Source organism: Scatophagus argus, chromosome 14 (assembly GCF_020382885.2).
Source record: "Scatophagus argus isolate fScaArg1 chromosome 14, fScaArg1.pri, whole genome shotgun sequence".
In the NCBI taxonomy this organism is placed as follows: domain Eukaryota; kingdom Metazoa; phylum Chordata; class Actinopteri; family Scatophagidae; genus Scatophagus; species Scatophagus argus.
Window position 1 is genome coordinate 20770680 of NC_058506.1, and position 27250 is coordinate 20797929.

At 42.9% G+C, this 27250-nt stretch overlaps 3 protein-coding genes across 5 annotated transcripts in view; all 3 read right to left on the reverse strand.

Annotated features, from left to right (window-relative positions):
* Window positions 1-228: 228 nt before the first annotated feature.
* LOC124070199 (adapter molecule crk-like) lies at window positions 229-8732 on the reverse strand. The gene is made up of 3 exons (XM_046409841.1): window positions 8181-8732; window positions 5883-6478; window positions 229-3931 (listed from the first exon to the last, which is right to left on the reverse strand). Exons 1-3 carry the CDS (start codon window positions 8398-8400, stop codon window positions 3797-3799), a joined length of 951 nt encoding a protein of 316 aa, XP_046265797.1. The 5' UTR covers window positions 8401-8732; the 3' UTR covers window positions 229-3796.
* Window positions 8733-9968: 1236 nt separating this feature from the next.
* On the reverse strand, window positions 9969-18596 carry LOC124071169 (smoothelin-like protein 2). Its single transcript, XM_046411648.1, has 13 exons — window positions 17226-18596; window positions 14294-14363; window positions 14060-14209; window positions 13362-13502; window positions 12982-13155; window positions 12540-12755; window positions 12223-12372; window positions 12005-12067; window positions 11817-11874; window positions 11594-11719; window positions 11400-11514; window positions 10920-11071; window positions 9969-10543 (listed from the first exon to the last, which is right to left on the reverse strand). Exons 1-13 carry the CDS (start codon window positions 17781-17783, stop codon window positions 10417-10419), a joined length of 2100 nt encoding a protein of 699 aa, XP_046267604.1. The 5' UTR covers window positions 17784-18596; the 3' UTR covers window positions 9969-10416.
* Window positions 18597-19872: 1276 nt separating this feature from the next.
* Window positions 19873-27250, reverse strand: part of tlcd3a (TLC domain containing 3A) — a 36355-nt gene continuing 28977 nt past the window's right edge. For all 3 annotated transcript variants that reach the window (XM_046410144.1, XM_046410143.1, XM_046410142.1), the window contains one exon: window positions 19873-27042. In XM_046410144.1, the coding sequence (XP_046266100.1) occupies window positions 26737-27042 (306 nt within the window). In that variant the 3' untranslated portion in view covers window positions 19873-26736. The remainder of the gene's footprint in view (window positions 27043-27250) is intronic.

The window sequence follows — 27250 nt, forward strand, 5'->3', positions numbered from 1 at the left end:
TTAAGACCATAAATCTGTTCTGGGAGTTACAGACACAAAATGTTCTGTATTGAACATAAGTAGGAATCACGACTTGAAAACGCTGGTTTCACTTAACGTCACACGCAGGACTAAAGTGAAAATCTGCATCTGTACGTTGAAAACTAAAGTGAAACCAATTTAAAGTTAACGACAAATACTGAATAAAATGGAATAACTTCATACCACAGGAGAGAGTAAAGCCCAAACTGACTGGAAATCTTTTATTGACTAGGTATATTAACACATTACATGCTACAGAAAATAAAAAGGTAAATTTTAACTTCAAATAATATATTTACTTAACACTTTGACAAGATGTACTCTTTAAAAAAAATACTTTTTTTTGCTTGTTCTGGTCCTCTTTGACGTCTGGGTGAAGTGGCACAAATGCAAAAATTTAGGATCATTGCAAAAAAGTAAAATAAAATTAAAAAAAACATATTTGGTATGAAGAGATTTGGGTTTTTTGGAGCTGTAGAAGAAATAAGGTGCACATTGTAGGATCATCAGTGGTATGTCTTTTTTAAAACAAGCTCTTTTTAAGTATTCATTGGTCTTCAATTAACTGCTGAGTTACACTAATGCAATGACTATGAAATGATAATATTTCCTCTCAAAGGCAACAGTTAGCAGGAGTTCAGCGCCATGCACCTGAAGGCAACACCTGATGAACGCTTTGCATATTGGCATTACAACAAACAGAAAAACAAAACCAAAGACCAAACAAACGCTGAGTGGTCCTGCTGTAGAGCAGACGGACCAACCTGTGAATCACAACAGCTTCCTTCCATTCAAAGAAAGGAAATGTGGCAGAAGCAGCAACCAACAGTATCCAACTGATGTTAAGTTTGCCATTACAGACTTTACAACAGAACAGTGGCTTTCAAACATTTTTACATCAAAGACCCCTAAATTGACACAAATTAGGCCATGGACGCCCATTTGATGAGATTTCATCCCAGGATCCTCCATCTGTGAAGAAGCTTGTGACAGAAAGTGTCTGAAATCCATGGCCAGAAGTGTTTATTCATTTATAAAAGGGCTGCGTGTGACCCACCGGTGTGGCTCAACATTGGTAAGAAAAATATGGCATCAATGAAAATTTCAAAATGTATAAACATTGTAAACTCAAGACTACTTTTCAGGATATCTGGGGTCAGATACATCAACTTTCTGTGTTCATACAAATGCAGAAATACACACCTGCACCCTAACCAGACACAAACACATCCATAACTGCTTGCAAATCTACAGCTGGGATCATCTAAGACATGCCGAGTCGACAGTCCGTCAGCGCTGTCTTTATTATAAAGTATAAACTTTATTATATGTGGGAAGCGCCGCATAATTTTCATGCGCCGTTTGTACGCCAGACCCCGGGACACGAGTGGGTACTGTGTCAACCAACCGGCTGTGTTGTTCCTTTTAAAATATCAAAGACAACACTGACGGACTAATCGAGGCTCGGGCATCAGGCCAGTGAGTTCCTGCTGACACTCCTCATCTTTTCCAATACCACACACGAGGCAGAGAGGATGTAACTCTGCAGATCCTCCCCGGTGACGGCACAGTAGGATCGTGTAAACATGATCCCACTGTAGATTAGCTCTGGCAACACACAAGAAGCGTTGCACTTGCGTATCACGGGAAAGCCGACACATTTAAGGTGAACCCCAATCTCGGTTTGCTGTGATACACAATAAGACTTCAGACTTGTCTTAAAGAATGCAGTGTTATTGTCACTGGCGTCAGTGTTGCATCAGTCTCATCGCTGTTTACTTGCAAGCCACCTAATTATGTTACCCAGAGTAACAGCAGGGACAGTGGACAGCAGGGAGGACGTCCCAGCTGCTGAGCTGCCCATTTCTGAGGCAAAGGCGTTCTCAAACAGGACTGTAACCAAAGTCCTACATTAAGAGTCCCTTTTATGGTTTATTTTCATATTTCATAATGCTCAGTGGGTCTGTGTGTGTGTGTGTGTTCAGCGTGGGAAAAGCAGATGAGAAACAGTAAATCTACAGAAAAATGACCATGACAGCACAGCGTGAAGTGACATAACGTCTACCAGTCGTGCATAAAAATGCAATGGCATTAGTGTTTCACGGTGGATTTCACCTGACAAGCATCTCAGAATGTCATAAAGAAAAGCCAGCTGAAAGACAAAAATAAAATCCCTCAATCTTTCTCCTCTCATCCTCAGCCTCCAGGGATTTCGCCTTCCGTCTTGAAAGGATGCTTATTTTGTTCTCTCACGCCGCTGCACTTGAAGTCATCCCTGTCGGAGCGCAATAGTGTTTCAAAAGACTCCACTCACAAAAAGTAAATCAAATACAAAGAAGGAAAATGTTTACAATATTTAGCATGTAAGGTGTGCATATATAGTCAATTCTATCATAATATTTTCCACTTTCAGTACAAAAAAAAGAGGACTTGGTTTGTAGTGTGGGATGTAATAAGTTGGTGAAGTCGTCTTGGCGAGGAGGACCATCCTTCTCCGCAAGACGGAGTCATCAGGTAAGGTCTTTGCACTGTTCACTCCGAGGTTCACAGTCTGGCACGACAAAAACTCACTGATTCATGATTCTGTGAGAGAAGCTGAGCGTTTCATCTCCTGTGTGCAATTGATTTTTTTTTCCCTTCTGTGTATGAATGTAACTGTAGTGGGTGGGGATACACTGAAGGGAAGTGTAGGCCGAGTCCGCCGTGTATGCGTGGCGCAGACTTCAGCACTGGGCTGGAGGCGTGTGAACTGCGGCTCGACTGATGACGGTTACCGGTGCGGAGCGTTTCGTTTCATTCGAAGCAGGTGAAGTACTTTTAGGGTCAGTCGTCTCAGTTTGGTTTGCAGTTTGGTTCATTCAGCCTGGATGTGATGTAACGGCCTGATGGCTAAACTCAGTGACTGGACATTTTTGGCGGCAGCACTACCCCAAAGGGAAGAGCAAAATCCAATGAAGAAGAATTCACAGGTTGAAAGCATTATTGATTAAGACAGCATCTGGAGCGGCCTAAAAGGTGAAAACGGGGTGAAAACAATGCATCCTGAGCTGTAACATGGGATTCACTGTGAGCTCCCCGCATTACATCCAGTTTTTAATGAACAGCTGCTAAAACTTAGGAGAGCATCTGAACAGTTCCAGGTCAGCCATGGCATTTATCTATCAGTTTAAAAAATCCTTTGATTGGTCTGCTTTGCTTTCAAACCACAACCAAACTGCACTAAAAGTCTGCCTGGAAACAGACTGAAATCCTATTTTTCACGCAGCCTCTTTAAAGCTTTTACACCAGACAAAATGAACCAAACCACCAGAGTTTGTCTGAGCCAATCAGGTTGGCTGTGAGAGGACACTTAAAGCCGCGTCTCATTTCTACACCTGTTCAATGAACATTTTACAAAAAGCAAATAAAGCTGCTTAGCCCTGCTTTTAGTCATGGGAATGCAGCATTAATAAATATTAAGCCAATAAATGCTGCCATCTGTCTGAATACTTGAAATATCTAATTGCAGGCTGTAGTGGAGGAGGAAGCCAGCAGTGGCAGTTTGTAAAGCTAACATGGCGAACCGACATCAGTCTGACTTTTAGTGTAAACTCTTCAGCGTGACATTAGGTTAGAACACCCACCACAACCTGCAGGAGTGCTTGACTGGTTTAGCTCATAGGTTCATATTCTGTGTGCTTGTACAAATCTTTTTCTTTCCGAGCATGACAAAATGACCGAAGGAGAAGGGAGGATGTGCTGGACACCGTCGAGGTGATGGGAGTGCGTGTGTTTCTCAGCTCTCGTCATCAGGATGGGGTTGCTCCAACAGCCGGACGTGGGTGAAGGGAAAGTGGCCTCGTTTGCCCTTGCACTCACCCTCCCACTGGCCGTTCACGTTGATCTTGGTCACTTTTACCATATCTCCAACCTGTCGGGTGACCAAAAGAGAAGAAAGGATAAATGCAGGGATACAATGCAAACAAACAGAATCAGTTCATGGTCAGTGAAGTTCTGTAAAGCCCGCAGAAAAGAAGTACTGACATTAAACTGACTGACCCACCTTCAGCTTTACAACTGCAGGACAGTAAGCAGACGCACAGGAACGAATGTCAGTTTTTCCTTTTGGACGGGAGGCTGTTGTGTTTCGCACTGAGTGACACATCGTCTCAATGACATCATGTCAGGTCGCTGTTGCCAGGAGCAACTGACGTTTATCATTACAGTCAACAGAGTTAAGAGTAAAGAGTGTAAAGTGACTTGAACAACCTGGGTCAGTTTCTAGCCTTGACTAGCCATGCAGGGCCCACATTCTCAGCGGTGCTTACAAAAGGCAGCTCTCTCCAGTATCGGGCACAACACACAACACAGAATACAGCAGCTTTAACACCGACCACAACATTCAACAGTCAAGTCCTCATTGCAGCCCTACTGCACACGGTGGAAAGTCTGATCAAGTGGTTTATTTGAAAAGTTTTTATTTCAGTCTTTCCTACGTAGGGAACTAAAAACAGGTGAGGTACACGTTGAGAGGTTGAGCAGCACTAAATTACAGCAAGGAGACAAATCTCGTGGGACGTTGTAATTCCACGTTATAAACTGCTCTGCAGACAATGCACTGTAAAGGATTTAATTTCAAAATAACACCAACAGCTCAGAATTACAGAATAATTGCTGGTCGTCGTCTACAGTGAGAGCACTGTGTACACCGCTGTGAGTCTTGACCTCACTCAGTGTCTCCTACAGTCTATACTTTGGCAGGCTGCACAAATACACTGCAACCCATTTTAACAGCAGCAGAGGTTTGTAAACGCTGTAACGTCGTCTCATCTGCTTTATCTCACGCAGAAGCAAACACACGCAGCATCCTGCACTCTTGTTATTTCAAACTAAACTGTGTTTCCTGAGAAGAGTCAAATAAACTGGGCTGCACGGAACACCACGAGCCCCAACAACTGACAGCTGAGGAATTTAAGAGCTGGCTGTGTCCAAAGCTGCTACCAAATCAGCACTCGTCCTACAGCAGACTGTGTGGATCGCTTAAGTTTATTTTAGTTTTAAAATTATTTTATTGCATTCAGCTTTAACTTGTGAATCTGCTCTTCTGCAGCCTTCCAGTTGAATACAGATGTTTAATAATACGTACTGCTGTGATGAAAACAAGTTGGGAGGAGGCGGCTTAGAGAGAAAACTGACTAGTATTTCTGCATTGTCCTGTATTGGCGCTACACATGCTAAATTTGCTTTATAAAATTACTTTATAGCTTACAGCTACAGCTTTACAGCTAATGATGAGCCGCCTTTGACCACTCAGGACAAACTGCATTAAAAAAACCCTTCTGCAGAGATGTGATCCATTAATTGTTTGCGTTAGCCAGCTAAGCTCAATAACCATCAGCTTGTTGACAGTGAGCCCTTTACAGTAAACAGCATGGAGGTCAAACAGTCTTTATTAACCTCCATCATTGTCTGCATTTTACGTACTTATCTGAACACTGTTTATTTATCTGCTCCAAGTAAAACAATGTGCCTTGTTTGACTGGGCTCCAGTGGTAATGAGCGCACAATGTAACACTCACATTAATCCAGTGGGCCACAATGTGTACATAAAGGGAGGCCACTGTAAAGGATCTGTGAGCGTCCTTCTCTATAGAGCCATCTCCACTGTGAGTGTCTTCGTGTGTGCTGTCAGCTTGCATTTATAAAGAAACTCTGTGTGTATGCTCACATGCATGAGTAAGCCATTAACAATGAGGACAATCTACCCTGCCTCAGCTGAACCCCCACCACCCAAAAAAAAAAAAGAAACTGAGATGCAAAAGAGGTTAACAGCGAACAGACAGACAGCCTTGGAGAAAATGAACAGTGGGTGGGATTATTACCTCCAGAGCGAGCGCCGTCTTGTCGTAGGCGTTGGGCACCCTCTTCTGAATGGCTCGGGCATAGACAGGCCCATTCTGTAGGTTCGGGAGCTGGGTGTTGACCACAGGCTGAGCGTACTGGCCTGGGTCCCCCAGAGGGTTGGTCTGAGGGGTCCCTGTTCCGTCTGTGCTCCCCACTACCCCTCCACCATGCCCCCCCTGACCAGTCCCTACAACAGGGGGACCCAGGCCAGCAGCAGTGGGCGAGGCCGGCCGGTACTTCTCCACGTAGGGCACGGGGATCATTCCAGCTCGGCCCTCCTGGTTGGCCGCGTTCCACCACTGCTCCTCCGGCTTCTCCAGCACACGCAGGATGTCACCCTTACGAAAGGGGAGATCTTCCTCATCATTGCCAGAGAAGTCAAATAGCGCCCGTACGAACTCCACCTCCTCGGGCTGCTGCGGGACGCCAACAGAGGAGCTGACGAATCCTGTTTGCCTGGCTTTGGGCTCTATGAGTGTGGTGGTGTCCAGGTAGTGGATCTTATAAAACTCTAACAGGGCCGGCAGCGCCTCAAATTCCTGATCCCCAATCCGAAACCGAGGAGGAGCCAAACCTGGCAAAGGAAAAGCAATTTGGTTAGTTAAAGGTGAAACATAACAGCAACAATAAAATAAAACCAGCTCACTTCGAGTCTATACTCACACAGCAAGCAAGAGGATTAACTGTTCACTGAGACTTGGCTGTTTTACATCACTATGTAATAAATCTTCTAGATATTCCAATGGCAAAAACCACTGATAAACAGAGTAACCTAAACGTCTAACTGCATAAGAACATCACATTCTTGCAAAAATCTTGAAAATCCAATAGTTCCATAAAGCAAAGCGGCTCATTCAGAACACTATCCACAACAGCATAACAACATAAGTCTATTAAAAAAAAAGGACAGTTAATCTGGCAGAAGCAAGACGTGAAATCTGTACAGACTGAAAAAAATCTAAATCATTGCATCATCCGATCTGATCAAAACTTCATCACTTTGTGTAAACTTTTTTAGCCAAGGGAACAGGTTAGAAATAGAGAATAAGTCATGTCAAGTATGTCAGTTTGAGTGGTTGTCCTGATTCGGGGACAGAAATGCAGCTGCACTTGCAACATTTGGTAAAAGCAATTGTGATAAATCAAATAACAACTCAAAACTGGTTCCTACATATCAGCCACTTAATTGCTTGTTATTTTAAAATAAAGATACCCATTATCACATAAAATATTTTTCATAGTTTCTCAAACAGACTCGGATAATACAGCTACCCCACAACTGTTGGTTTATTACAGGGAGACAGAGATAAAAATGTCCCAACGCAGAGGAAGCCCAGAAAGGACAAAGAGCTTGGAGCACAGCGGTAAACCTGTGAGCAGGACTATGTATGAGCATCGAGCAGCAGGGCAGGATCACAGACATTCCTGAAACGCCAATCTGACCAGTCATCACCCAGTTGTGACAGCCTGCCCAGTTCCATTCAATCCCTGCAGCAGCAACAGCCCTGCCCACCTCAGTACCGCTGGCTGCTGGACTACCGTCCTGCTGCCTACACAAGGACAAAACAACGCCTCAACCCCCAGTCCGGAAAGATTTGCATAATAAACAATCATAGTTACGGTGGTTCTATAAAGTTTGACAGGTTTTTGATTGCTAGCTCGCTAAACACCAAACTGCATTTAAAAAGTAGCACACTTTCCGCTGCTCATCCAAATAGCCTACAGTTTGAACATTAGTGTTAATCTAGTTTGAACCTATTTCGATTTCATTAAAATTACCAAGCTCAACTGATACATCTGATACATGCGTATTAGCCCCATTAAAGCATAACTTCAGTAAGCACTTCAGCGACTCTGCTGTTCTATCCACAGTAGCGTTAGCTAACGCTAGGCAGTTAGCTAAAGCTACAAGGTCTGGAACGCACTGGGCGGCAGTAAGCAACGTTAACCTCATGTAAAAGTTTTCTTTCGAGTACAAAAGAGTGAATATTGTCAATTCATACGTATGCCGAGTTTTAGACCGTCTTTCGAAAACAGAGACACACTGAAACACTTGTGATAACACATGAGTATGTTTTCAGATTTACCAAGATAATGTTCGATTGAACAGTTCACAATGGGCGTTTGGCGCGGCTCGAACGGAAAGTAGGACCAAATCACAGCAGAGCAGAATTTAAATGAAAACACGCACTGCAGCGTTAGTATGGGGTGAACATGTGCAGCAGGCTCTGTGAAGTAACCTAGCTAACTTTGGGTAACATACAAGTCAAAGTTACCTGAGCCAGATTGCCGGTTATTACTGATGCTGTTGATGATATAATGGGACACCCTGGAGTTCTCAGACACGGACAGCACGTAGGCACCAGGGCTGGTAATTGAGTCCCTCACCAGGAAAACGCCATGTCTCTGACCCTGTAGGAGAGAAACCGCTTCCTGACGACTCAGCCTCCCCCAATACCAGCTAGCACGGTCTTCGGCATCAAAATTACCGGCCATGGTTGTGAAATCCCGTCCGAGGCTTGAGGCCTTTCCCCTTCGCCTCTTCCTATCCGCAACTCATACAAAAACTTTGGTTGAGCAACGCTGCTCCTGAAAAACAGTACAACACCCAAATTTTACCAACTTCCACGAGCAATGCCAGAGCGTTTGAGTTGACGGGATTTCGGTTGCTCCACAAAACCCAACAGCCAACAGCTTAAGCGTTAAAATGACCCAAAAACATTCAAAACTAATATGCAACAATAAACTATGGACTGAAATGGCGGATCTGGGGAAAAGTTGACCTCATCTACCGGAAGGGATGCCTGGTCAATGGGAAGCGCTGCATTCACGCCCCTCAAAACATTGTTAAGCTTTAGTTCGCTACGTTTCGCAGCAGTGTAGCTTATTATAATAGTGTGATATAAACACGTTGTGCTGGAAAAGAACATTTAGACTCTCCTTTTGCTCAGTAAGGTCAAAGAAAATCTACGTTACCCAGTTAAGTGTTTCTTTTAGTTAAATTCAAAAATGATATCGATTTAAGCTCGTTGTCCGTCTTACTATGGCAAGATATTTGCAGGTTTATTTTGAATAATATTATCTGCTACTTTGAGCTTCTTCTGGAATATTTCTGAGTTTTTTAGGCATCAAAACAATACATGAAAATAATCACTAATAACTGACACTGTTGTAAAGGTTTGCAGTCATGAAAGTAAATCTTACTTTCATTTTACACAACAAACAAAAACACTAACAAAACACTAAAACAGTGAGACTGCGCTTCCAATGAAATGTTCAGTCAATATTTTTCTATTTACCAGTATGTTGATCGTGTTTACTGGAAATGCTATCTGTTAATTTACTAACTGAAAATATTAAAAATAAAATATCTTACACAACATAATTTGAAAAATATATATAGTATTTTAGGTCAGTGGGCTTTTGCACTGCACTCCTGTTACCAGTAGATGGCAGTGTACACTTTACTGTAAATTTACTGTTAATTCTTGTAAATTCATTAATCATCATCTCAGACTGAATTACTTCTAACAACATGTGATTTCAAATCTTAACTTGTCACCAGCAAAGAAAGTAGCAGCAAATACTTCTAAATACAAAAAGTACAAGAATTCCCACTGAAAAGTATAAGTGAAATACTTGAGTAAACTTAAATGTAGTTACATTCCACTGGTAGTCTGACAGAAAAAACTTCTTGCTTGGTTTTTGTTTTTGTGTTTGTTTGTTTTGTTTGTTTTTATTAGCTTTCAACCCATTTCACACTCCTCTTCAGCACACCGAGTTTGCTCAAATATATGTTTTTCCCTTTACCAGTTGGGCTGTTTACTGGAGATTAGAGATGTTTGGATAGAGATGTTTGCCTGCTCTTGAATATAATGGAACTGGATGAGATTTCACTTGTGGCGCTGCTGAATTGTCCCTTTAAGTATGAATGTTTCTCTTCTCCTCGTATTAAGTAACATATGATTTATATTTAATACCAATTTGGTGTGCCAACAACTGTCACATCTTACCTGACGGGCTGAATTCGTCTCGTGCCACAGAAAGAAAGACTCTCCTCCCAATTAGTTTAATTAGTTTACTTATTTACAGAATTACACTTACACTCCACCTCTTGAGCTGATTTGTCTTAGCTCTGCAATTCACCACAATGATGTAAAACATTCACGCTACAGATGAAAAGTAAATAGAAAATTGCTTTATTTTGCTACATTAAAACTCAGGCAGGACTCCAGTTTATTGTTACTTGAGCTTTTCTCCGCTGGCTGGTAACTCTTTGGTTTGCAATATCATGTATGTTCCCAAACACTGATTGATCAACAACAGCTATTACAAACTATTATGTCTTTAAATTAAGGGGTAATCTTCCATCAAACTGGTGGTGAATACACACATACAGTAGAAAACTGACTTATCAACCTATTTACGGTTGTTTACGTCATTTGAACAGCAAGTTGTTTTCTGTTAGCTTGCCTCAAACGTCTGGGCTTTGTGATCTACTCTGATACAGAGTCATTCAAACTTCTTCAGGTGGTTGTAGAGGGACTGGACGTACGTAAACACACACATGGGGTCTGGCTTGTCCCCCATCTCCAACATGTCATCCACCTCGATCAGGCGGAGGCAGTCAGCCTGCTCCCTGAAACATGAAGGTATAAAGATGAAGAAAATATAAAACTTGTGCAGCTAAGAGGCTAATCTGATGCCACAAAGTCTGGCCACGCTGACAGCTGCAGCTACAAGGTTTCCATCACGGGTTTCAGTAAGTCTGCAGTCCAAGAAGGCAAAGAAGAAGGCAAATACTTAAAAATATTCACAATTATCCCAGTGGTTGCAATTTAAGTTACATAGTCTCATTTTAATGTGTTGTACTGAAATCACGCGGATGTCGGGTTTGTCAGAGAGACTGAGATCAACAAAACTGTGGTACCTTTTAAAAATGCCACCTCTTCATTACAAACAAACCTGATAATAATCAAAGTACGCTCAGTCACTCACAGCCTCGCTCAGCTTACTCTGCAGTGGTGAAGGCCAGCTCCAGGTTGTGTTTGCGACTCGCAGGGTCCAGCGTGTTGTAGTCAAACTCCAGAGGGAAGAAGGAGTGGACCAAAGCGCAGAAAGCCATCCCATCACTCCAGCTGGACGAGAAGTTCTGGATGTCTATGTTCTGACAGAAACATGACCAGCATTTTGATCACAATCATTTTCTAAAGGTAGAACAACGTTTAAGTCCTGGCAAGCAATCACAGTACTTCCTACTACCACTTTACTCCTTTACTCCACTAAAAGTGGTGGCTGTTCAAACCTCAGCTTTTAAGCCATCATGAATGAGAGCTTCGTAAAGTGCTCAGAAAAACAACAAAAATGTGAAAATTTTTACATCCTCAACTTTTCCAAATTTATCTAAAAAATGAAATGCATCTTTCAGACCAAGCATGACAAAGTGTTGGTCAGTGAACATCATTTTGACTGATATTAACATTTTGTTGACAGACCTGATAGCCGATGGTTTTCGAGCGGCACCACTCCAACAGGATCTGTTTGATGCCACTGGCACTGGACACCCCGAAGCTTTGCGATCGCTTCAGTTTAGGCCTGGAGTCCTTCGGCCTGAACAAGAGAAACACAACTCTGACAGGACCGAACTTATTGATTAGGACGAAATGGAGAACAGTCTAAATACACGTACTTTGTAGGCTCTGTGTTCATCCTCTCAAAGAGGGCTCGTTTGGCCTGAGCCCCGTTGGAGCGTGGAAGCGTTTGTGATTTCATCACATCCTGCTTAAACTCAACCCCGCCAGTCTTGTTCGCTTTCCTGTGGAGAAAACAGTAAGCGACACACAGAAATACATTCGGACTGTAAATGGACAAAACACTAGCATCTCACTCTCAAAACCCGACTCATCACTTACTTTTCCAAATTAGGCGAGAAGCCGGATTTTATGATTGATTTGGAGGGAAGTAATTTCTCTACAAAAAGACAAAAAGAAGAGACATGACGATATAAGCTCAAATGAGACAAATGCAAAAAATGATTTGTGCATACTTGTTTGGAAATTTTCATTTTAAACAGACCTAATGAGGGTGTATGATATTTTACCTGCGGGCTGAGGAAAGCTCACGCTCCTCTTCAGGCTGGGACTGGGAGTCTTGAGAACCGGCACTGAAATGATGAAATGAGACAGAAGTGGGGAATGATGGAAAACATGAAATCAAAAATAAGCTAAATAAAAAAAAAAAAAATCCTTAAAATTATGCCACACCAGGTGAAGTCAAATGGAGAAAATGAACAGAATGTTATCTTAGTGACAGACTCACCCCTCTTAAAGGGATATTCCCCAGGTTTCAGTGTAGGCTCCTGTGATGCTGAAGGACTCATCGACTGAGCTGTGACAGCAGACGATGAAGACTCTGCGTGGGATGTGGTCATGGCAGAGAGAGGCAAGTGTGGCTTGAGTTGAGAGGCATCTAAAGAGGATAGAAGAAAAGTAAAGAAACTAAAAGTAAGTGTGCATACATGAAGTAACCACTGACTGTTGCCTCGATGAACCTTCTGCATGTTTTTTGACATCTGAGTAAATAAATCAGGCCAAAAAGTATCTCAAAACAAGCCAACATTGCAGCATTGCGCCCACCGCGTCTAAAAGGAAATTCGCCTCTCTTTATTGTCGGGGATTCCGGCACAGAAGGATTCATCGCGGGAGCAGGACTCGGATCAGATTTGGATGCAGCAGACGTCTCTGAGCTGTTTTTGGTCACAGCTGTGAGAGGAAGATGGGCCAAAGCCTGGGATTCAGAGCCTGACTGCTCCGGGGATACCTGAGACCTCGGCTCCTTGGCTCCAGACGAACCTGCGTGATATGAAGAAGAAATATTACGTGTGTTGTCAAGAAAATTTAATGTGCCTCAAAATTTGTGTTCAGTTTAGGATCAGCAAACAATTAATCTTATGGTACATTCATCTTTTCATTTTTGTGTCAAGACCAAGAGAAGTTGATTATGGTCTGCACTGAAATCATCTCCATAGTGTTTATGTTTTGTACACAATAACGTTAAGTAAAAGACCCACTAGCTGACCTCTAATGAAAGAATAATCTCCTGCTTCTCCTGCTGGAGAGGCTGCTGTCGAATGGCCAGCTGCTTTAGGCACTGATGCTGCAGACTGGGCAGGTTTGGTGGCCATCAGACAATCTGGACTGGGCTTGGTTGTCATGGCAGTGACCGGAAGATGGGCCTGGGGTTCGTCAGCATCTAAGAAGGAGAGAATCTGAATGAGTAATGGAGTCAAAATGGAATTCAAAGCACTCTGGTCTCAAAGAATTTAATGTTTAAGCATTGGGATTGTGCTGATGTGCCACCTGAGAAGTCAGAGAAACAGCAGAATTGAAGAGCGAGTACTGAGTTTGGATATTCTTTACATAAATGAATTACGCAACAGAAATCTGTTTTCCACTCACCACATTTGGCAGGAGACTCTACTGTTTCTTTTGCTGCTTTTGGCGCTGATGCAGGAGACTGAGGAACAGCTGGAGCTTCAGCTTTAGTCACTGCAGTGAGAGGGTGATGCGGTCTGACCAGAAGACCTGGTTCTTCCTGGTCTGGAAGTTTAAAAAAAGATCAACAGACTTCATCTGTTCAATCAACCGTATTCTTAAAACAATCACACTGATGAGGGCAGATTCCTCTGCTTCGTTATTAAACCCCTTTTTAATTTTAGTGATAAAATAAATCGAAGCAAGTAGAATTTCAGGGTGTGTATGAATGCCTGAAATCTCACACAGCACTAGTGAAAAAAACAATTGGTAAATTAACATTAATTAGCAGTTGCCACTGACTGAGAATCCTCAGGGAGGAAAACATGATTGATACTTTCTCGTTTTATGGCTATAAATTTATAGCAGAATTGATTGACACATTTGGATGTTCCTGAATTGATTTTGATAGAATATTAACTTTTATACAGAGACTTTAACTCATACCAACTATGTAATTCTGGAAAAGCAACTAAACACTGAGATTCATTAGGTACTGAAACATGTTTTTCATGTTACTTTTGCTTTGTAATCTGCTTTAAACTTATCTCCCAAGTCATTCGTATAACACCACTGAAAACCAAAATATCTGTGTAAAAACAGCTTCATATGAAGCGACTGACCAGGTGTGCTGGGGGTTTCCACGGCTGACTGAGGAGAGTTGGTTATGGCAAAAGACTCTGGGCTTGGCTTCATGGTGGCGGTGAGAGGCTGGTGGGACTGGGGAGCAGCTTCAGCAGTCTGGGCAGCATCAGAGTCCAGTGATGAGCTTTCTGAGGATTCAAACCCAGAGAAAATCAAAGGTGAGGTCAGCTCGTCAGGTTACCTGTGTGGATCGTCTCAGATTATGCGCCCACCTCGGTTCTCGTCCTCTCGTGCAGCCGTGTCAACGTGGGCAACACTTTTCTCTCCTTTGGCATCAACGCCCTGTTCAGTGAAGAGAATCATACAACACAACAAACCTGAATGAGGAACTGTGCAGGAAACCTGATTTCATTTGCCAGGTAGTACCTCAGAAAGGTAAATGAGTTGTGTACATGCAGCTAACTGTGTCTGTGTCTATCTGAACATTTGTCTCAGCAGTATGAATCAATGGGCTCAACATTCATCTGTGCACGACAAACAAAGACGTTTCTTTTGTCTTTCAGACTGATGCACGCTGTGCAACTAAAATTAATTTTAGGCTTTCGTCATCTGTGTTGAATCTGTGTGTGTGTGTGTGTGCTCTCACTCCTCCAAGTGTGTGATCTTCAGCTGTTAACTGTTGAAAACATCTCCTATAATGACAGCTGTGGCCAACAAACCCGCGTTCCCACTGAGAGGCTATTTTGGATTTTGCAATGAGCCCCCTTGTAAGAGTTTCCGCTCCACTCTTCTTACATCCCAATATAGCCCCAAATGGATGCTTTGGAAATCAGGGAGTTAGCCTGAGCTGTTCAAATAGCACCTAAGTATATCAGCCCGAAGCTTGACCTGTGTTTGCCCCCTCTCCCACCCCCATAGCCTTTTGCTTTCCAGAGACACACGGCGTTCTGGCAGCCCCTTCAGCCAGGCCGTCAACTGGTCTTTGGGAGGGAGATTAGCTCCATCGTGATCTCTGGGCTCCATGGCAGCTCCAGTAGGATATCACAGTCTGACTCTGTCTAACCCTGTTAATCCCTTCAACCTGTGGCTCGGTTTACCTCCACATCCCTTTGGCTCTGTCTTAGAAACTTGTAAATATGTTTCAGTTGGAGACAGACAAACACACAAATACACATCATTTGTCCATCATTTCAGAAGTGAAAAAGGCAATTGGCTTCTGGATTCTGATTGTCAGAAGCTGCAATGATATTAAACATTTCACTGGTGTTTAACTCCAAAGAAATGCTAATGTTGCTTGTGTCTGCTGGATGTGTAAATAGGTTAATGACAACAGAGTATGATATTCTAGAGCGGGCAGCTAGCGGACATTAATGGCAGCACATCCTTCAGGCATTTGGCCTTGGCTTCAAAATGGTAGCAACATGAGACAAGATGCAACAATCATCTTTTCATTTGGAATTTCACAAAAAATGCTGCAAGATGCTGTCAACTTTAAAACTGATGGAGCAGAGTATTAAGAGGGTTATCTCGGTACTTGGGGGGTGGGGGGGTTGTTGAACTGTGGTACGTCAGAGCAGAGAGCTGACGGGTGGGAAAACACCAGGTGATTTCAGCAGAGAGGAATGTCAGCAGGGTGTGCATTTTGACAGGACAGCTGGTTGTGCCTCTCAGGGTGTGGGCTGGGGGGTATTATTGACAAGAACGTAAATGCAATTCAACTTTCCATTAGGAGATTTGAGACTTGGATTGGCTGGGAAGCAAGATTGCTGAGTGCTTTGGGGACAGAGGTTTATTTATATACATATCTTCAGAGTGTGCATGTGAGTTACGTCATGAAAACGCTACACAATACAGCATGCAGCACAGTATACTATCAGCTAACCCTGTTCTCCCCTGACTGTGGCCCTGAGTCCACTTCCACCATTTTAAGACTTCATTAACTGAGCAGATATTGATTAGGCATCAATCTTTCAGACTTGCATTCCTTGCATCAGTATCTGTGTCCATTCATTACATGTGCAGGTGGCGTGTGCAAGGTGAGGAAGGAAGTTGAATTGCTGTTACAGAGCATGCAGAGGCTCCAAAGATCTGCAGCTCAGTCCCCAATCACAGACCCCCAAAATACATGTGCCCTTTGGAAGACCTGCTGTTGTAAAGGAGAGTCATGAGTAGAAGAGGGCTGACATGGGGGCTACCAAAGGGTGCAAGTGCATAAGCATGTGTGTGTTTGTGTGGCTGGCCAGTGTAAGGGCATAATCCCTGTTTGCAACTGAAAATATTGAGTTGTTATCACTACTTTCTAGAAAAATGTGTGAATATATACTGCAGAATTCTAATTTTCTAGTTGGGTTTTTATGGTTCAGAGCAGCTCAGTTCATGAGCATGTCTGAACTTTTGAAGAGATATTTTCACTAAGTCAGGCTCTTTGGGTTTGAAAATGCACCACTATGTTCCATTGCACAGTTTGGTCTCCGAATGGATGATGCAGGGGCCTACTGTGACATTTGTGCATCCATGCGCTCTTTGAACACCTGACAAAGGCAGAACTTTGCATAGAGTGAAAGTTTAGAGAACCTAAACCAGCCCAGGAAAGGAGGCTGGACAGTCAGGTGTTCCCGTTATGAGCCACTTAACACTTAACAGTGTCCTCCTCCAAACACCCAGACACAGTTGCTGAGGTTCCTTGGCATGGGTTGGCAGGTTGTTGTCAGACAGTCATTAGCACAGCATGAAAGATGCTTCTTACTTCAGGCAAGTGTGACGTGTGCCAACACTCAGGGCTTCCTCAAAGAATATGCAGGGTTTTTAGGCAAAAAGGTTTTGACTAACTGAAATTTTGCCACAATGCAACATGGAATAATTTGTTCTCACACTACAAAGGTCAATCAAACATTTAAAAGCACACATTTGATGTACATTACTCTGTAAACTGACCGTTCACCTCAAGATAAGTGACAAGCTGACAGGTGGAAACTGGAGTACAGTCCCTCACAGCTGAAACCAGGTGTGTCAGTTTTGGTGACCAGGCTTGTTTGATTTGTGCACAGCTTTACATCACCCACCACCTCTTGTTTACCCATCCATACATGACCACAGAAAGACGTTTGTGTTGGTATCCCTCTCTTGTTGCATTCCAGAGGCAGGTTGTACTATTATTCATAGTGTAAACTGTATTATCTGTAGAAAAACAGAAAGAGTACTCACATTAATTTCAGCATGTCTCTTTGCTCTCCATGGAGGAGGGGCTGGGGTGTTGCTGGGAGCAGCAGAAGCACCATCGCTTGATCCTCCACTTGACCTTGATGGATCAGGGCATGCAGAAGTGGGCTGACTGGAATCGCCACTCTCTGATCTTCCACAGTTAACAAAATCTTTCTGGTCTTCCTGGGTCTTGGATTTTACCTGTCCATTCTCTGTACTATCCTCCACGTTCTTCTCCTTCACTTCGGCAGGAATCTTCTCGATCTTTACTCCGGCGAGACCCTCCACCAGGCGGCTGAGGACCTCCAGCTTCGCCCTGAGCTGCAGGTTCTCCTCCTGCAGCTTGGTCACTGCCCCAGCCAAGGGTTTGTTGGAAATGCACAGCTCCTCAATCCTCTGCTCTATGCGCTGCTTGAAAGCACTTACATCCACGTGAACCTCCCTGACGGCAGCTTGCAACGTGGCCTTGAACTGAACTAGAGCCTCGCTGACCATTGCCTCTTGAACACTCTCTGTGGCTACATCCATGGCTTCCTCAGAGACGCTCGCCACCCCTGACATTCACGTTAAATGAGTAGTGGGGTGGTCAGTATGGAGCTCAGCAACCAAACCCCTTTTCTTGTCTTTTTTCAGTTCGTTCTGTGATTCACCTCCTTAAAATGAAATGAAGGGTTCGAGTTCTTGACCAAAGACTTTTTCAACTTTTTCCTTCCTTCTGAAAAACTTTCAAAGACATCTGCCGCGTCCTACGCCACTTTTTCAGCAAAGTCGAAGATGCAAAAGGGTTTTAAAGGATGACTGGAGTTGCAGGAAGTTTCCTTCCTTGGCAGCACCTCATTAAAGTCCCATTAAGCTCCATGAAGGACTTCTCTCCATGTGCGTATTCTCTTACTCTCCCCTCTCATCTGGTCAAAGTAAGCGCAGTCGTTATTTATAAGCCATGAAATACTCATGCACAATGTCATCCTGGGAAAAGAGATTACGCACTGCACAGGCAGATCAGGTTCTCAGTGCATGCAGGAGCTGAGGAATGATCAAACGAACCTCTCGAAAGGATCCAGTTGATGTGGCAGGACATTTTGTTGGGTCTTGCTTTCTGATGGTACATCTACAGTTTGTTTCCTAGATGTCAGCTCCTGCCATGTGTGCTGTCTGAACTATCTTTGTCTTCTAAGCATGGGAGCAACAGGTTCACCTCTGTATTTTGGGACATAAAGGGGGCGGGAAAAGATCGAATGGGGAGGAGGGACCAGAATTGTTCAAATGTTTTTGTCGCTCTGCTGCCTGTAAAACTGTGGTACCACACAGTGCGACTGTAGTTTCCTCAGGTCCGTTATCATTACTTTCTGTGATTTATTCAAAGTGAAGACCAATTTAATGCTGAAACAAGAAAGTTTCTTATTTGGATATATATATATATATATATATATATATATATATATATATATATATATATAAATACATGAGTGTTTAGGACACTGACATAAATATCTAGACTCTTAAATCTTGACTACTCTTTGCTATTACTTAAAACCTGAAATTGATCAAATAAAAGAAGTGGAGACGTTCTTCATCATCACTTTGGTAATGCCTCAGATTTAAAGAAAACTGATGAATTTTTGAAATGGAATTACCAGAAAGCAAACTTTAGTGTATAGTAACATCCCATCTAAACAACTCACTTTCAGCACACCAAATCAGATTTTCTGCATTTAAAGTGCAATTATTTATGTATGCATTGTCAAACTGGCAAAGTCTTGATTTTCATGTTTTCTTAAACTGCAGAAAGCTGAGCTCTCATGGCCATCGTACATTTCACTCAAATACTTAAAAATAAATATTTTCCTCAAATTTAATTGCCTAGTCGTGTTGGCAAACTCAGAATGAGTAGATATACATATCTTTATAAAAGTATACTTACTGGAAAACCTAAGACTTTATAAAATGCTGATTATACTTCATCTCATCATAGAGGTCGATGAAGAAGAGGTCAGGTTATTCCCGTCAATGCCTAAAGGGTTGTGTTTATTATTATTGTGCTAGCCTTACCTTCAGGATGTCGAGTCTGGTCTCATTCCCACCAAAGCCTTTTTGTCTCAGGGATGAAGCACAACAGGATGTGATGAGCTCCCTGTTTTTTTCTTTTCCTGTACAAATTGCTCCACTAGTTGAGATTATATATAAGACCTCAAATAAGATAGCTGTGGTAATTACTTCCAGGTTGCTATTAAAATCTTACATATAGAAAAACAAGGTGCACCGGAAAGCGATTTTAAAAATTATTGTCTGGTTTATTCTTCCAACAGATTTAATCTTTATCATTTTACACTTAACAATTAGATTAGAACGATTAGATAGGCCAGTTAAACAAAGACCTTCATTACATCACCCTCCACGGCTCGCTTTAGAAGATCTTCAGTCCATCAGCTGAGGAGCTCAGCCTCAGAAGTCAGCTTGAGTCAGCAGCGCCCCTGGGTGGCCAGGACTGCACATTACAGCTCAAAGACGACCAACAAGCATCACGACCACTCGAACACACTGTACTTTTCAGGGCCTTAAAATAAAAACCAGCTGAAAGCAGCCTTCTAATGGATGATGACGTGCAGACAGATAACAAGCCAAGGAAAACAAAACAGAGACTTGTTCAAAACACTCTGTCAAATAAAATTTATTGAATTTTAAAGGGGTGCTCTGAATTCACAAGTTGCAGCTACAGTACACAATTCTTTGTACGTCAATACTTTCAAGCATTCGTTTCGTAAAACAGTCCAGTCTCTTCTCAGATAGGAAAAGTTCCTCAAAAAAGGTCACCCTACAAAAAGGACAGATGCATCAAATCTGATATGTATGTATGAAAAATCAGACTGCTATCAAAAATAACGTGGGGCAGGAAGTGTTAAAGGTTGTGACGGTGCTGCATTTAAGTCATGGTGGAGAAGTGCATGATATGAACAGCAGGACAAGATTCAAATGCAAATCCATGCATCCACCAAAACCAACATATGAAAGGTCCAAAACAACAGAAACACAGCAAACAAATTCAAGACTACAGCATGTCTATTCCTTAAAGGGATTCAACCTCAAAAGATGCATATTCATTTAGAAAAACAACATCATGGGATTTGCTTGATAATTTCAAAATATAGATTAAATGCTACAAAATATGAAATACTACAAAACATTAATAAAAAGGCCTTCATGTCAACAGAATCAAAGGACATCTTTTATTCTCATTCTAGCAGTAAATGCATAGCAAATCGATTCAAACAGTTAAAATATCAGTGATAGGATTTTTAAAACAACGAGACATTTTGTGACGACTGCTGCGAACACCAGAACGACTGAAACAGTACTCCTCCTTTAATGACACGATGATGATAAACACGATACACACAACCACGACCTGTAAACACTGCCTGCCAACTTAGCTCTTTCATACCGAGTTTAGTGGGTATCACAAATAGATTTTTCACAAGGCACCGGAGACCAAATGTGGCTGAATGTCCATAGACCGAATGCGGTCCCAGCAACACAGTTTTTGCTGCATGTAAAATCCTCATCCGAAATCTGTACGTTTGAAAGCCATTTTTGTGCAGTTCACCAGCCTAACGTCGCATTCACATCACATCATCAGAAAACAGAAAATCATACTATTTAAAAGACGTGGAACGCAAGTAGAACTGACTGTCATTATTAATGATTGTTTTTAAAACTAATGATCTGCGTATTTTCTGCTGTTTGACACCAACAATCAGGTGACAACAAAACCCAACAAAAAAAATTACAAGCTGCACTTTTAAATCGCAGCTAATCCTGGGACCAGACGACACAGTGTTCATGCTGCTGAGATCTGCAGCCATAGTTTGGTGTAAATATGTGATGTGAGAGGAGGTGGCAGAGACAGACTTCACTGTTCCACCTGACATCAACATCATTCACATTTGTCTTTCCAGCTGTGCACGGGGGACCAATCTGTGCTTCTGTGGGTCACCAATGTGGTCATCTAACTGTCAAATTACAGGAGAGAGAAGGTCTTTTTCCTCCTGAGGTCTTTGTTGGGCTGATACTGTGCAGTCCGATCCCAGCGCAGATGTTGTCACAGCCACTAAGCATCCAACAGTTCTTATTTACACACTGGCACACAATTTTTAGATCGCGTTCTAACTATAACACCATTATTCATCTTCATCAAAACTCACTGTCTAGAAAGTCAGAGGAGAATGCCTAAAACCCACCACCAGCCAAATCCTGGACAGCAAAGAGGGACCAACCCTGAACTGATGTGTGAACACAAAGCAGCAAAAGTATACAAAAGGTGTCCCGAGGGAAGATGAGATCTCATTGGGAAGTTATTCTCCCCATTCACACCTCAACAGTCTGAGGACACCTCTAATGTGTGTACGACCCCAGTATGCTTTTAGCTTCATAGTGCTTAGCATAGTGAATGAGAGGAACCATCTGCCACAGTCACATCATTCTAGATTAAATATGACAACAAGAAGTATTACATTTCAACAGTGTAGTATTATTGGCTACAACTCGAAGCCATAAATAGAAGTCCTGGCCCATTTGTAATTTCACCCTCTGTTCCCAAATGTGTCTTCTGATAGAAAGTTTCTTTAATCTGCATTTAGGACAAGGTGCTGAGCATCCAGCCACATCCCCCATCTGTCTTAGGAAGCTTGTCAAGACCTCACGGGAGTTTAACTTAATGGATCAGTTAGTTTTATTTTCGTTAAAATGAAAAGGCACTCACATGCGCTAAAATGTTAGCATCAAGCCTGCTAACTAGAGGAGCTAGCCTGATCAACCTATTGTTAGCTTGGAGCTTATTATGCCTCAACATTGCAAGATTGCATTGCTAATTGTTTGCATGGAATCCTGTTTAAGCATGGTGCTTACTAGCATTAATAATAATAATAAAAAAAAGTGTTAGCATGTCTGCAACCACCTAGCAGGGAGTGAACTCAAAACTGTGTTAGCAAGAACCTCACTAATGCTCAGCCTGGTCTGAGCTAAAGTTTCAGTCTACCACCAGCTCAGCGTAAATTAAGTGTCAGCTTGGAGCTTGATATGACTTAAGACAAACTGTTACCATGAATTCTGAAACCACTCCACATAAAGAAGATGCTTAAGTGTTAGCACAGAGTGACCGGTCACTCAAAACAGTGTTACAGAGAGCAGGCTTCAGAGCTATGCTAAACAGCGTTAGCATGCCGCAGCAGAGCTGAAGCTTGGTGCCCATGTTCCCATTCAACAGGAATATGAGGAATACAAATCATAACTTTTGTTTTTAATGTTAATCTGTTTTTATTGTGAGTAAAGTGAAACATTCACAAGTATAATTATGCAGCTTCACAACCAATGTGCCAAAATTATGCCGTAAAAAAGTCAGCGTTCAGCAGACTTTACAGCAGGATGTACCCCATGAAAAGGGTGCACGTCAGTGGAGAATCTACTAAACAGCTGGCGATCTCGGTCGTATTCCTTCCACTACGCCCTCAGAGGAAATATCTGTCACAACCCTAACAAGTTGGTCACTCTGTGGGCTCCCCAGACAGAGGATGAGACTGGAGGGTAGGAGAAGTGGGTCACAGCATCTATAGCATGTCTAAAGCACTGACAATCAAATGGATCTCTCTCGATATCACTTCAGTTACTGCGATTAACTCAAGTGCCAGACAGTCTTTGGTTTACCAACCCTTAAGTATCACAAGCCCCGTCAGAAAGCTTAAATAAAACAAAAATCTATAAGGAAAAAATAATAATAATAACATCATACAGAAAAGAAACAGCATATCATTCTAGATCTTCAGAATCACTCTCACAGTTTCATAAGCTTACAATAAACCTCTACAAACACGTTAACTTCATCAAACCCTGAGCAAAGAAGATAAGACTTTCCACATTAAGAATTTATCACGCGACAAAGTACACCTGGTAGGATATGTGTACTCTGCATACCTTGAACCTTTCATTATTCTTGATGAGGGATTCTCACGTTTTGGATCAGATGGAGTTCGTGTGCAACGTGACCGCATGAGGCAGTGATCCAAACTGGTAGCAAAGGAAAAAAATCAGAATGTAGCTCGAACTGAAGGCTGAAGTCAGGACAGTGTAGCAGACCCTGGGCTAACTTCAGGTCGGCCCAATTCCCCGGATATCAGGGTCTTTCATTTAAACATCAGGCACCGGCGAGTCGATGTCGTCGGCTGATATGGGTGTTACTTTGCGAGTACAGAAATTGCATTTGAATTTCGGGCACAGACACACACCCTTTCCAGGGGTTTTGCTTTCTTAATTACCACAGGGACAAAAGAAAAAGAAAGAAAACCATGATAAAATAAAGAGCTGTTATAAACAACAGAACCTTTGATGATTATGAACTATTGTGGAATGACTGAATGTTTTCTGGATTTATTCCGTGATCTGGAAGCTACGCCTAGAGACTACTGTTAAAATATTATTGGTCAAATTCAATAATAACAATAATAAAAAAGTCAAACAAAACCGGACATTTTCTACAAAGCACAAACTGTCATAAGATGCCCGACAACATCTCAAAAAGTTTTGTGTCAAGAAGGTACAAATGTTTCTTTCCAGAAACCTTCGCTGTAATCTGCACCGTTCATTAAAAAACATTCAATGAAACTCATCCCAAAGTATTAAAACAACAACATTTGTCAGTGGATTTCATGCTGGGTGAGGTCATGGCGCCTGAAAACTGACATAAACGTATGTGAAGACAGCAGAACCCAGAGGACACAAACAGGAAACGCCCGTCTGGCTCTGCTCATGCCAACATGTTCCTTCCTGTTAACTGCTGAGCAGACAAGCAGATAATCCTGACGACAGATGGCAGCAGAGAGGAGGGAGGGCTCACTCTGCTGAGGCTCTCAGAAACTTTCCATCACCGCAGAGCACATCAGCTGAGTGACGGGTAAAAACCAAATGACGGGAGGATGGAGGCTGAAGGGGAGAATGACCTGCAGGTTTAAAGGAATGACCTGCAGCTTTCACGTACAGAAATAAACACGGTCGAATAAAGAGACAGCCATTAGGTTTGACTGTGATGAAAGAGGAGACTTGACAAGCTGTGATAAACTCAAGTGCAGGAATAAAACTGACAAACACAGCAAAAAGGGGGGGAGGTTGAACAGGACAGTAAAGAAAAAAAGTCGCGACCGGGAGAGTCCGGCTGAGAGCAGGACAAAGAGCCTGGGATGTTTCCAGTAACAGTGGCCTGGTCAGCAGTGGACAAAAGAGGCCAGCACTCTGCTGGGCTACAGCCAAACGAGACAAACAAGCCCATCGTTCAGCAGCTCGGCTCTCCTCGCTGCCTCATCCTCGTGCTGCTCGTCAGCAAACAGTCTGCCTACCAACAGTACAGAAACTTACAGCAAGACCACCATGCAGGCCTGGAAGGATTGGTCAGATCTCCCAGGAAAAGGACCTGCCACTTGGATCCCATCACTGAAGCAGGCAACCACCGCCGTCTTCTTCTCCCGGTTTGACCAGTAGCTTAAGGGGGCTACTCTAACCAAACAGTTTCCTGACTTTTCTCCTCTCGTGCTACTGTTAAACTGTGTTTTCGCATTCACAACCTTCCCACGACTGTCATGTGACTCACAGAGACCGCAAAACTTGAGAGCTTGTGTGCTCGCTTTGATGCAAAATGGAAGAAACCAACCATCATGACACAGAACCATTTGAGAAAGTAATGTGTGCAAACATTTGGGAATCGAAACCAAACATACAAAAACCGTGAACAAAGGAAAGACTGTCTGCTGCCTTTTGAAGAAGTGACAGCCCTGTGAAGTCAGCATCCAATCAGGAAAACTACAGCTGCACTTTCCTTCAGCATTACATGAGGCTGCAGCCTCTTTTGCATAGACTGAATCTGCAGGATATAAAAAAGGGCCTTTAACGGCACATATTTAATCCGTTAGTTCCCTATAAAGCTTTACTGACCAAGAATAAACTTCAGTGTCTAGATGTATGTGGCATTCGTTTGAAGTTAGTTATTCTGCGATATGAAAAAACTTGGATCGAAAGTGAAGCGTTGATTTTCTCTCATAAACGTCTTTAAGAAAAATGCCTTCATGCAACTGTGAAAACAAAAACTAACTGCAGTCCTCTCAGTTCTAATTACAATGTCTAGGTTATGGTTTAAAACTATTTTTTGTGATAAATCTCTAAAAAAAAAAAACCCATGAAATATATATATATATATACAGCTCTGTGTGAAGTGCTGAATGTAACAGCTGATACACAAGTGCATATAAACCTCTGGAGCCTCAGGGAAACCAAACAGTCACCGGATGTCATCTCCTAAGTTTGTTATGGATCCGTTTCAGGGATAATCTCTCCAGACAACTTTGATGTTATGTGGCTACTTGCTCCGAAATTTGAATCCTCTGTTTCAGTTTGCCCCGACGAGCCGCCGCTCACCTTATTGCTCTGACCTTGGTCCTGAGTTTGTGTCCGCCGCCCTCCCTCCGTGGTCTGTCCCGTGTCGTCCCCACGATGCCCTACATCGTCGCAGTGTTTCTAAGGCAGCTGCAATGCTCCAGCGTCATCTAAACACAGAATGTGGTTTCTCATCCTATCCTGGCTTTACGTGATTTTTTTAGATACTGAGAGTCGTCTTCAGGTGTTTCAGCATCAACACAAAATGAAACAACAGAGCTGTTTAATGCCATGTGTTTCATGTAAAATATCTTAATTTTGCAGAAATGAAGAACATGGCTCCCAGAAACTTTGTGAAAAGGGATGACGTCCAAAAACAACGGGAGCCAGGGACATAAAAGTGTGCCAGGTTTTCACAGAGGAGAACGAAGGGTTGATGATGTGGAACCGCAAACTGAGGGCATGGCGACGCGCTGTACGGGTAACTTCAAACAAGTCAGAAACTATCACATTAACGGGGTGTTAGCAAAGCTCGCTGTTGTTAGTTCTCGAATGAGGATGAGGTGAGAGGTGAGTATTCCTCACAGTCATGTCTGCCAATACTGCCTCGACCTGCATCCCACCCATCACTATTCGCCACTATCTGTCACATTACAGTAAAACCATGAAAATAACCAACAACCTACTGCAACAGCGACTCTCTCACACTTTGTAACAGACCTTCCAAATGAGCAGAAGCTGTAAACACAGTAGGAGTAAAGATAAGAAAATGTCCCTCCTCGGAGGCTCGTCCTGCTCCATGTTGTACTCGCAATCTTTCTTCTGTGGTGCCCGAGTTAAAGATGCAGTGCAGCACGTCGACAACAATGACAGAAACCTCATCAAACTGGATCGGTGCAGAGGTCCACTTAGGCAGCAGATTTGTAACAGAGGAGTTAAAGTGTGCTGAAAATGCCCAGGAGTTGAGGGACAAGAGCAGGCAGTCCTGGTGTACTACAGTACGATGATGGGATTCCAAGTGTGTTCATTCAAACTAGTGCCTTTGCAGAAGTAGTTGCGTTAGTAGCTGAGTGTGCGGCTTGAGCGAGCGATCGTGAACCCGACTTCAATTATCCTTCGAGCTGTCGGTGACAGCGGCTGCGGGAGACGAGTTTTCCATACGACTACGGCGGTACAGACGGTAGCCCTTTCGGCAAAGCAGGACAAACCAGTAGACCTGCGGTGCCAGGATGCACAAGTTGCCCAGGTTGGCGGATAGCGGCAGGTGGAAGGGCACGGTGTACAGAGGGATGCCATAGTGCTGGCCGTACACCCAGTACATGTAGGGGAAGAGAGCGATGCGGCACATGAAGAAGGTGAGCAGCACCATGCCGCCGTTGACCTTGTGCAGCCAGCAGTCCTGGAGGCTGAGCTGATGGGGGAGACAAAAAGAGGAAGGGATAAAAGAGGATTTTACAGTCGCAGTTAAGGTCACAGTGAAATAAAAACTAGATTTGTCTGAGTTCTAATCCCGTTTCCACGTCTTAACTGTTCAGTTATGCTGCGTCAAGTTGAACTTTAGCCAAAGTTAAGCAGGCAAACTTGCTCTAATGACCAAAAGCAATCATTCAGGGCCTTAA

What these genes read in the sequence shown, in the direction of transcription:
- LOC124071169 (XM_046411648.1), bottom strand. Translation starts at nt 17,783, where the DNA reads ATGTCAGGGGTGGCGAGCGTCTCTGAGGAAGCCATGGATGTAGCCACA. An exon ending in GGAAACCCCCAGCACACCTG is followed by an intron (nt 13,503 to 14,059) that starts GTCAGTCGCTTC and finishes TTAAACTTCCAG; the next exon opens with ACCAGGAAGAACCAGGTCTT. An exon ending in ATGAACACAGAGCCTACAAA is followed by an intron (nt 11,515 to 11,593) that starts GTACGTGTATTT and finishes TCTCTTGTTCAG; the next exon opens with GCCGAAGGACTCCAGGCCTA.
- LOC124070199 (XM_046409841.1), bottom strand. Translation starts at nt 8,400, where the DNA reads ATGGCCGGTAATTTTGATGCCGAAGACCGTGCTAGCTGGTATTGGGGG. An exon ending in TAACCGGCAATCTGGCTCAG is followed by an intron (nt 6,479 to 8,180) that starts GTAACTTTGACT and finishes TTCCTTTGCCAG; the next exon opens with GTTTGGCTCCTCCTCGGTTT. An exon ending in AGACGGCGCTCGCTCTGGAG is followed by an intron (nt 3,932 to 5,882) that starts GTAATAATCCCA and finishes GTCACCCGACAG; the next exon opens with GTTGGAGATATGGTAAAAGT.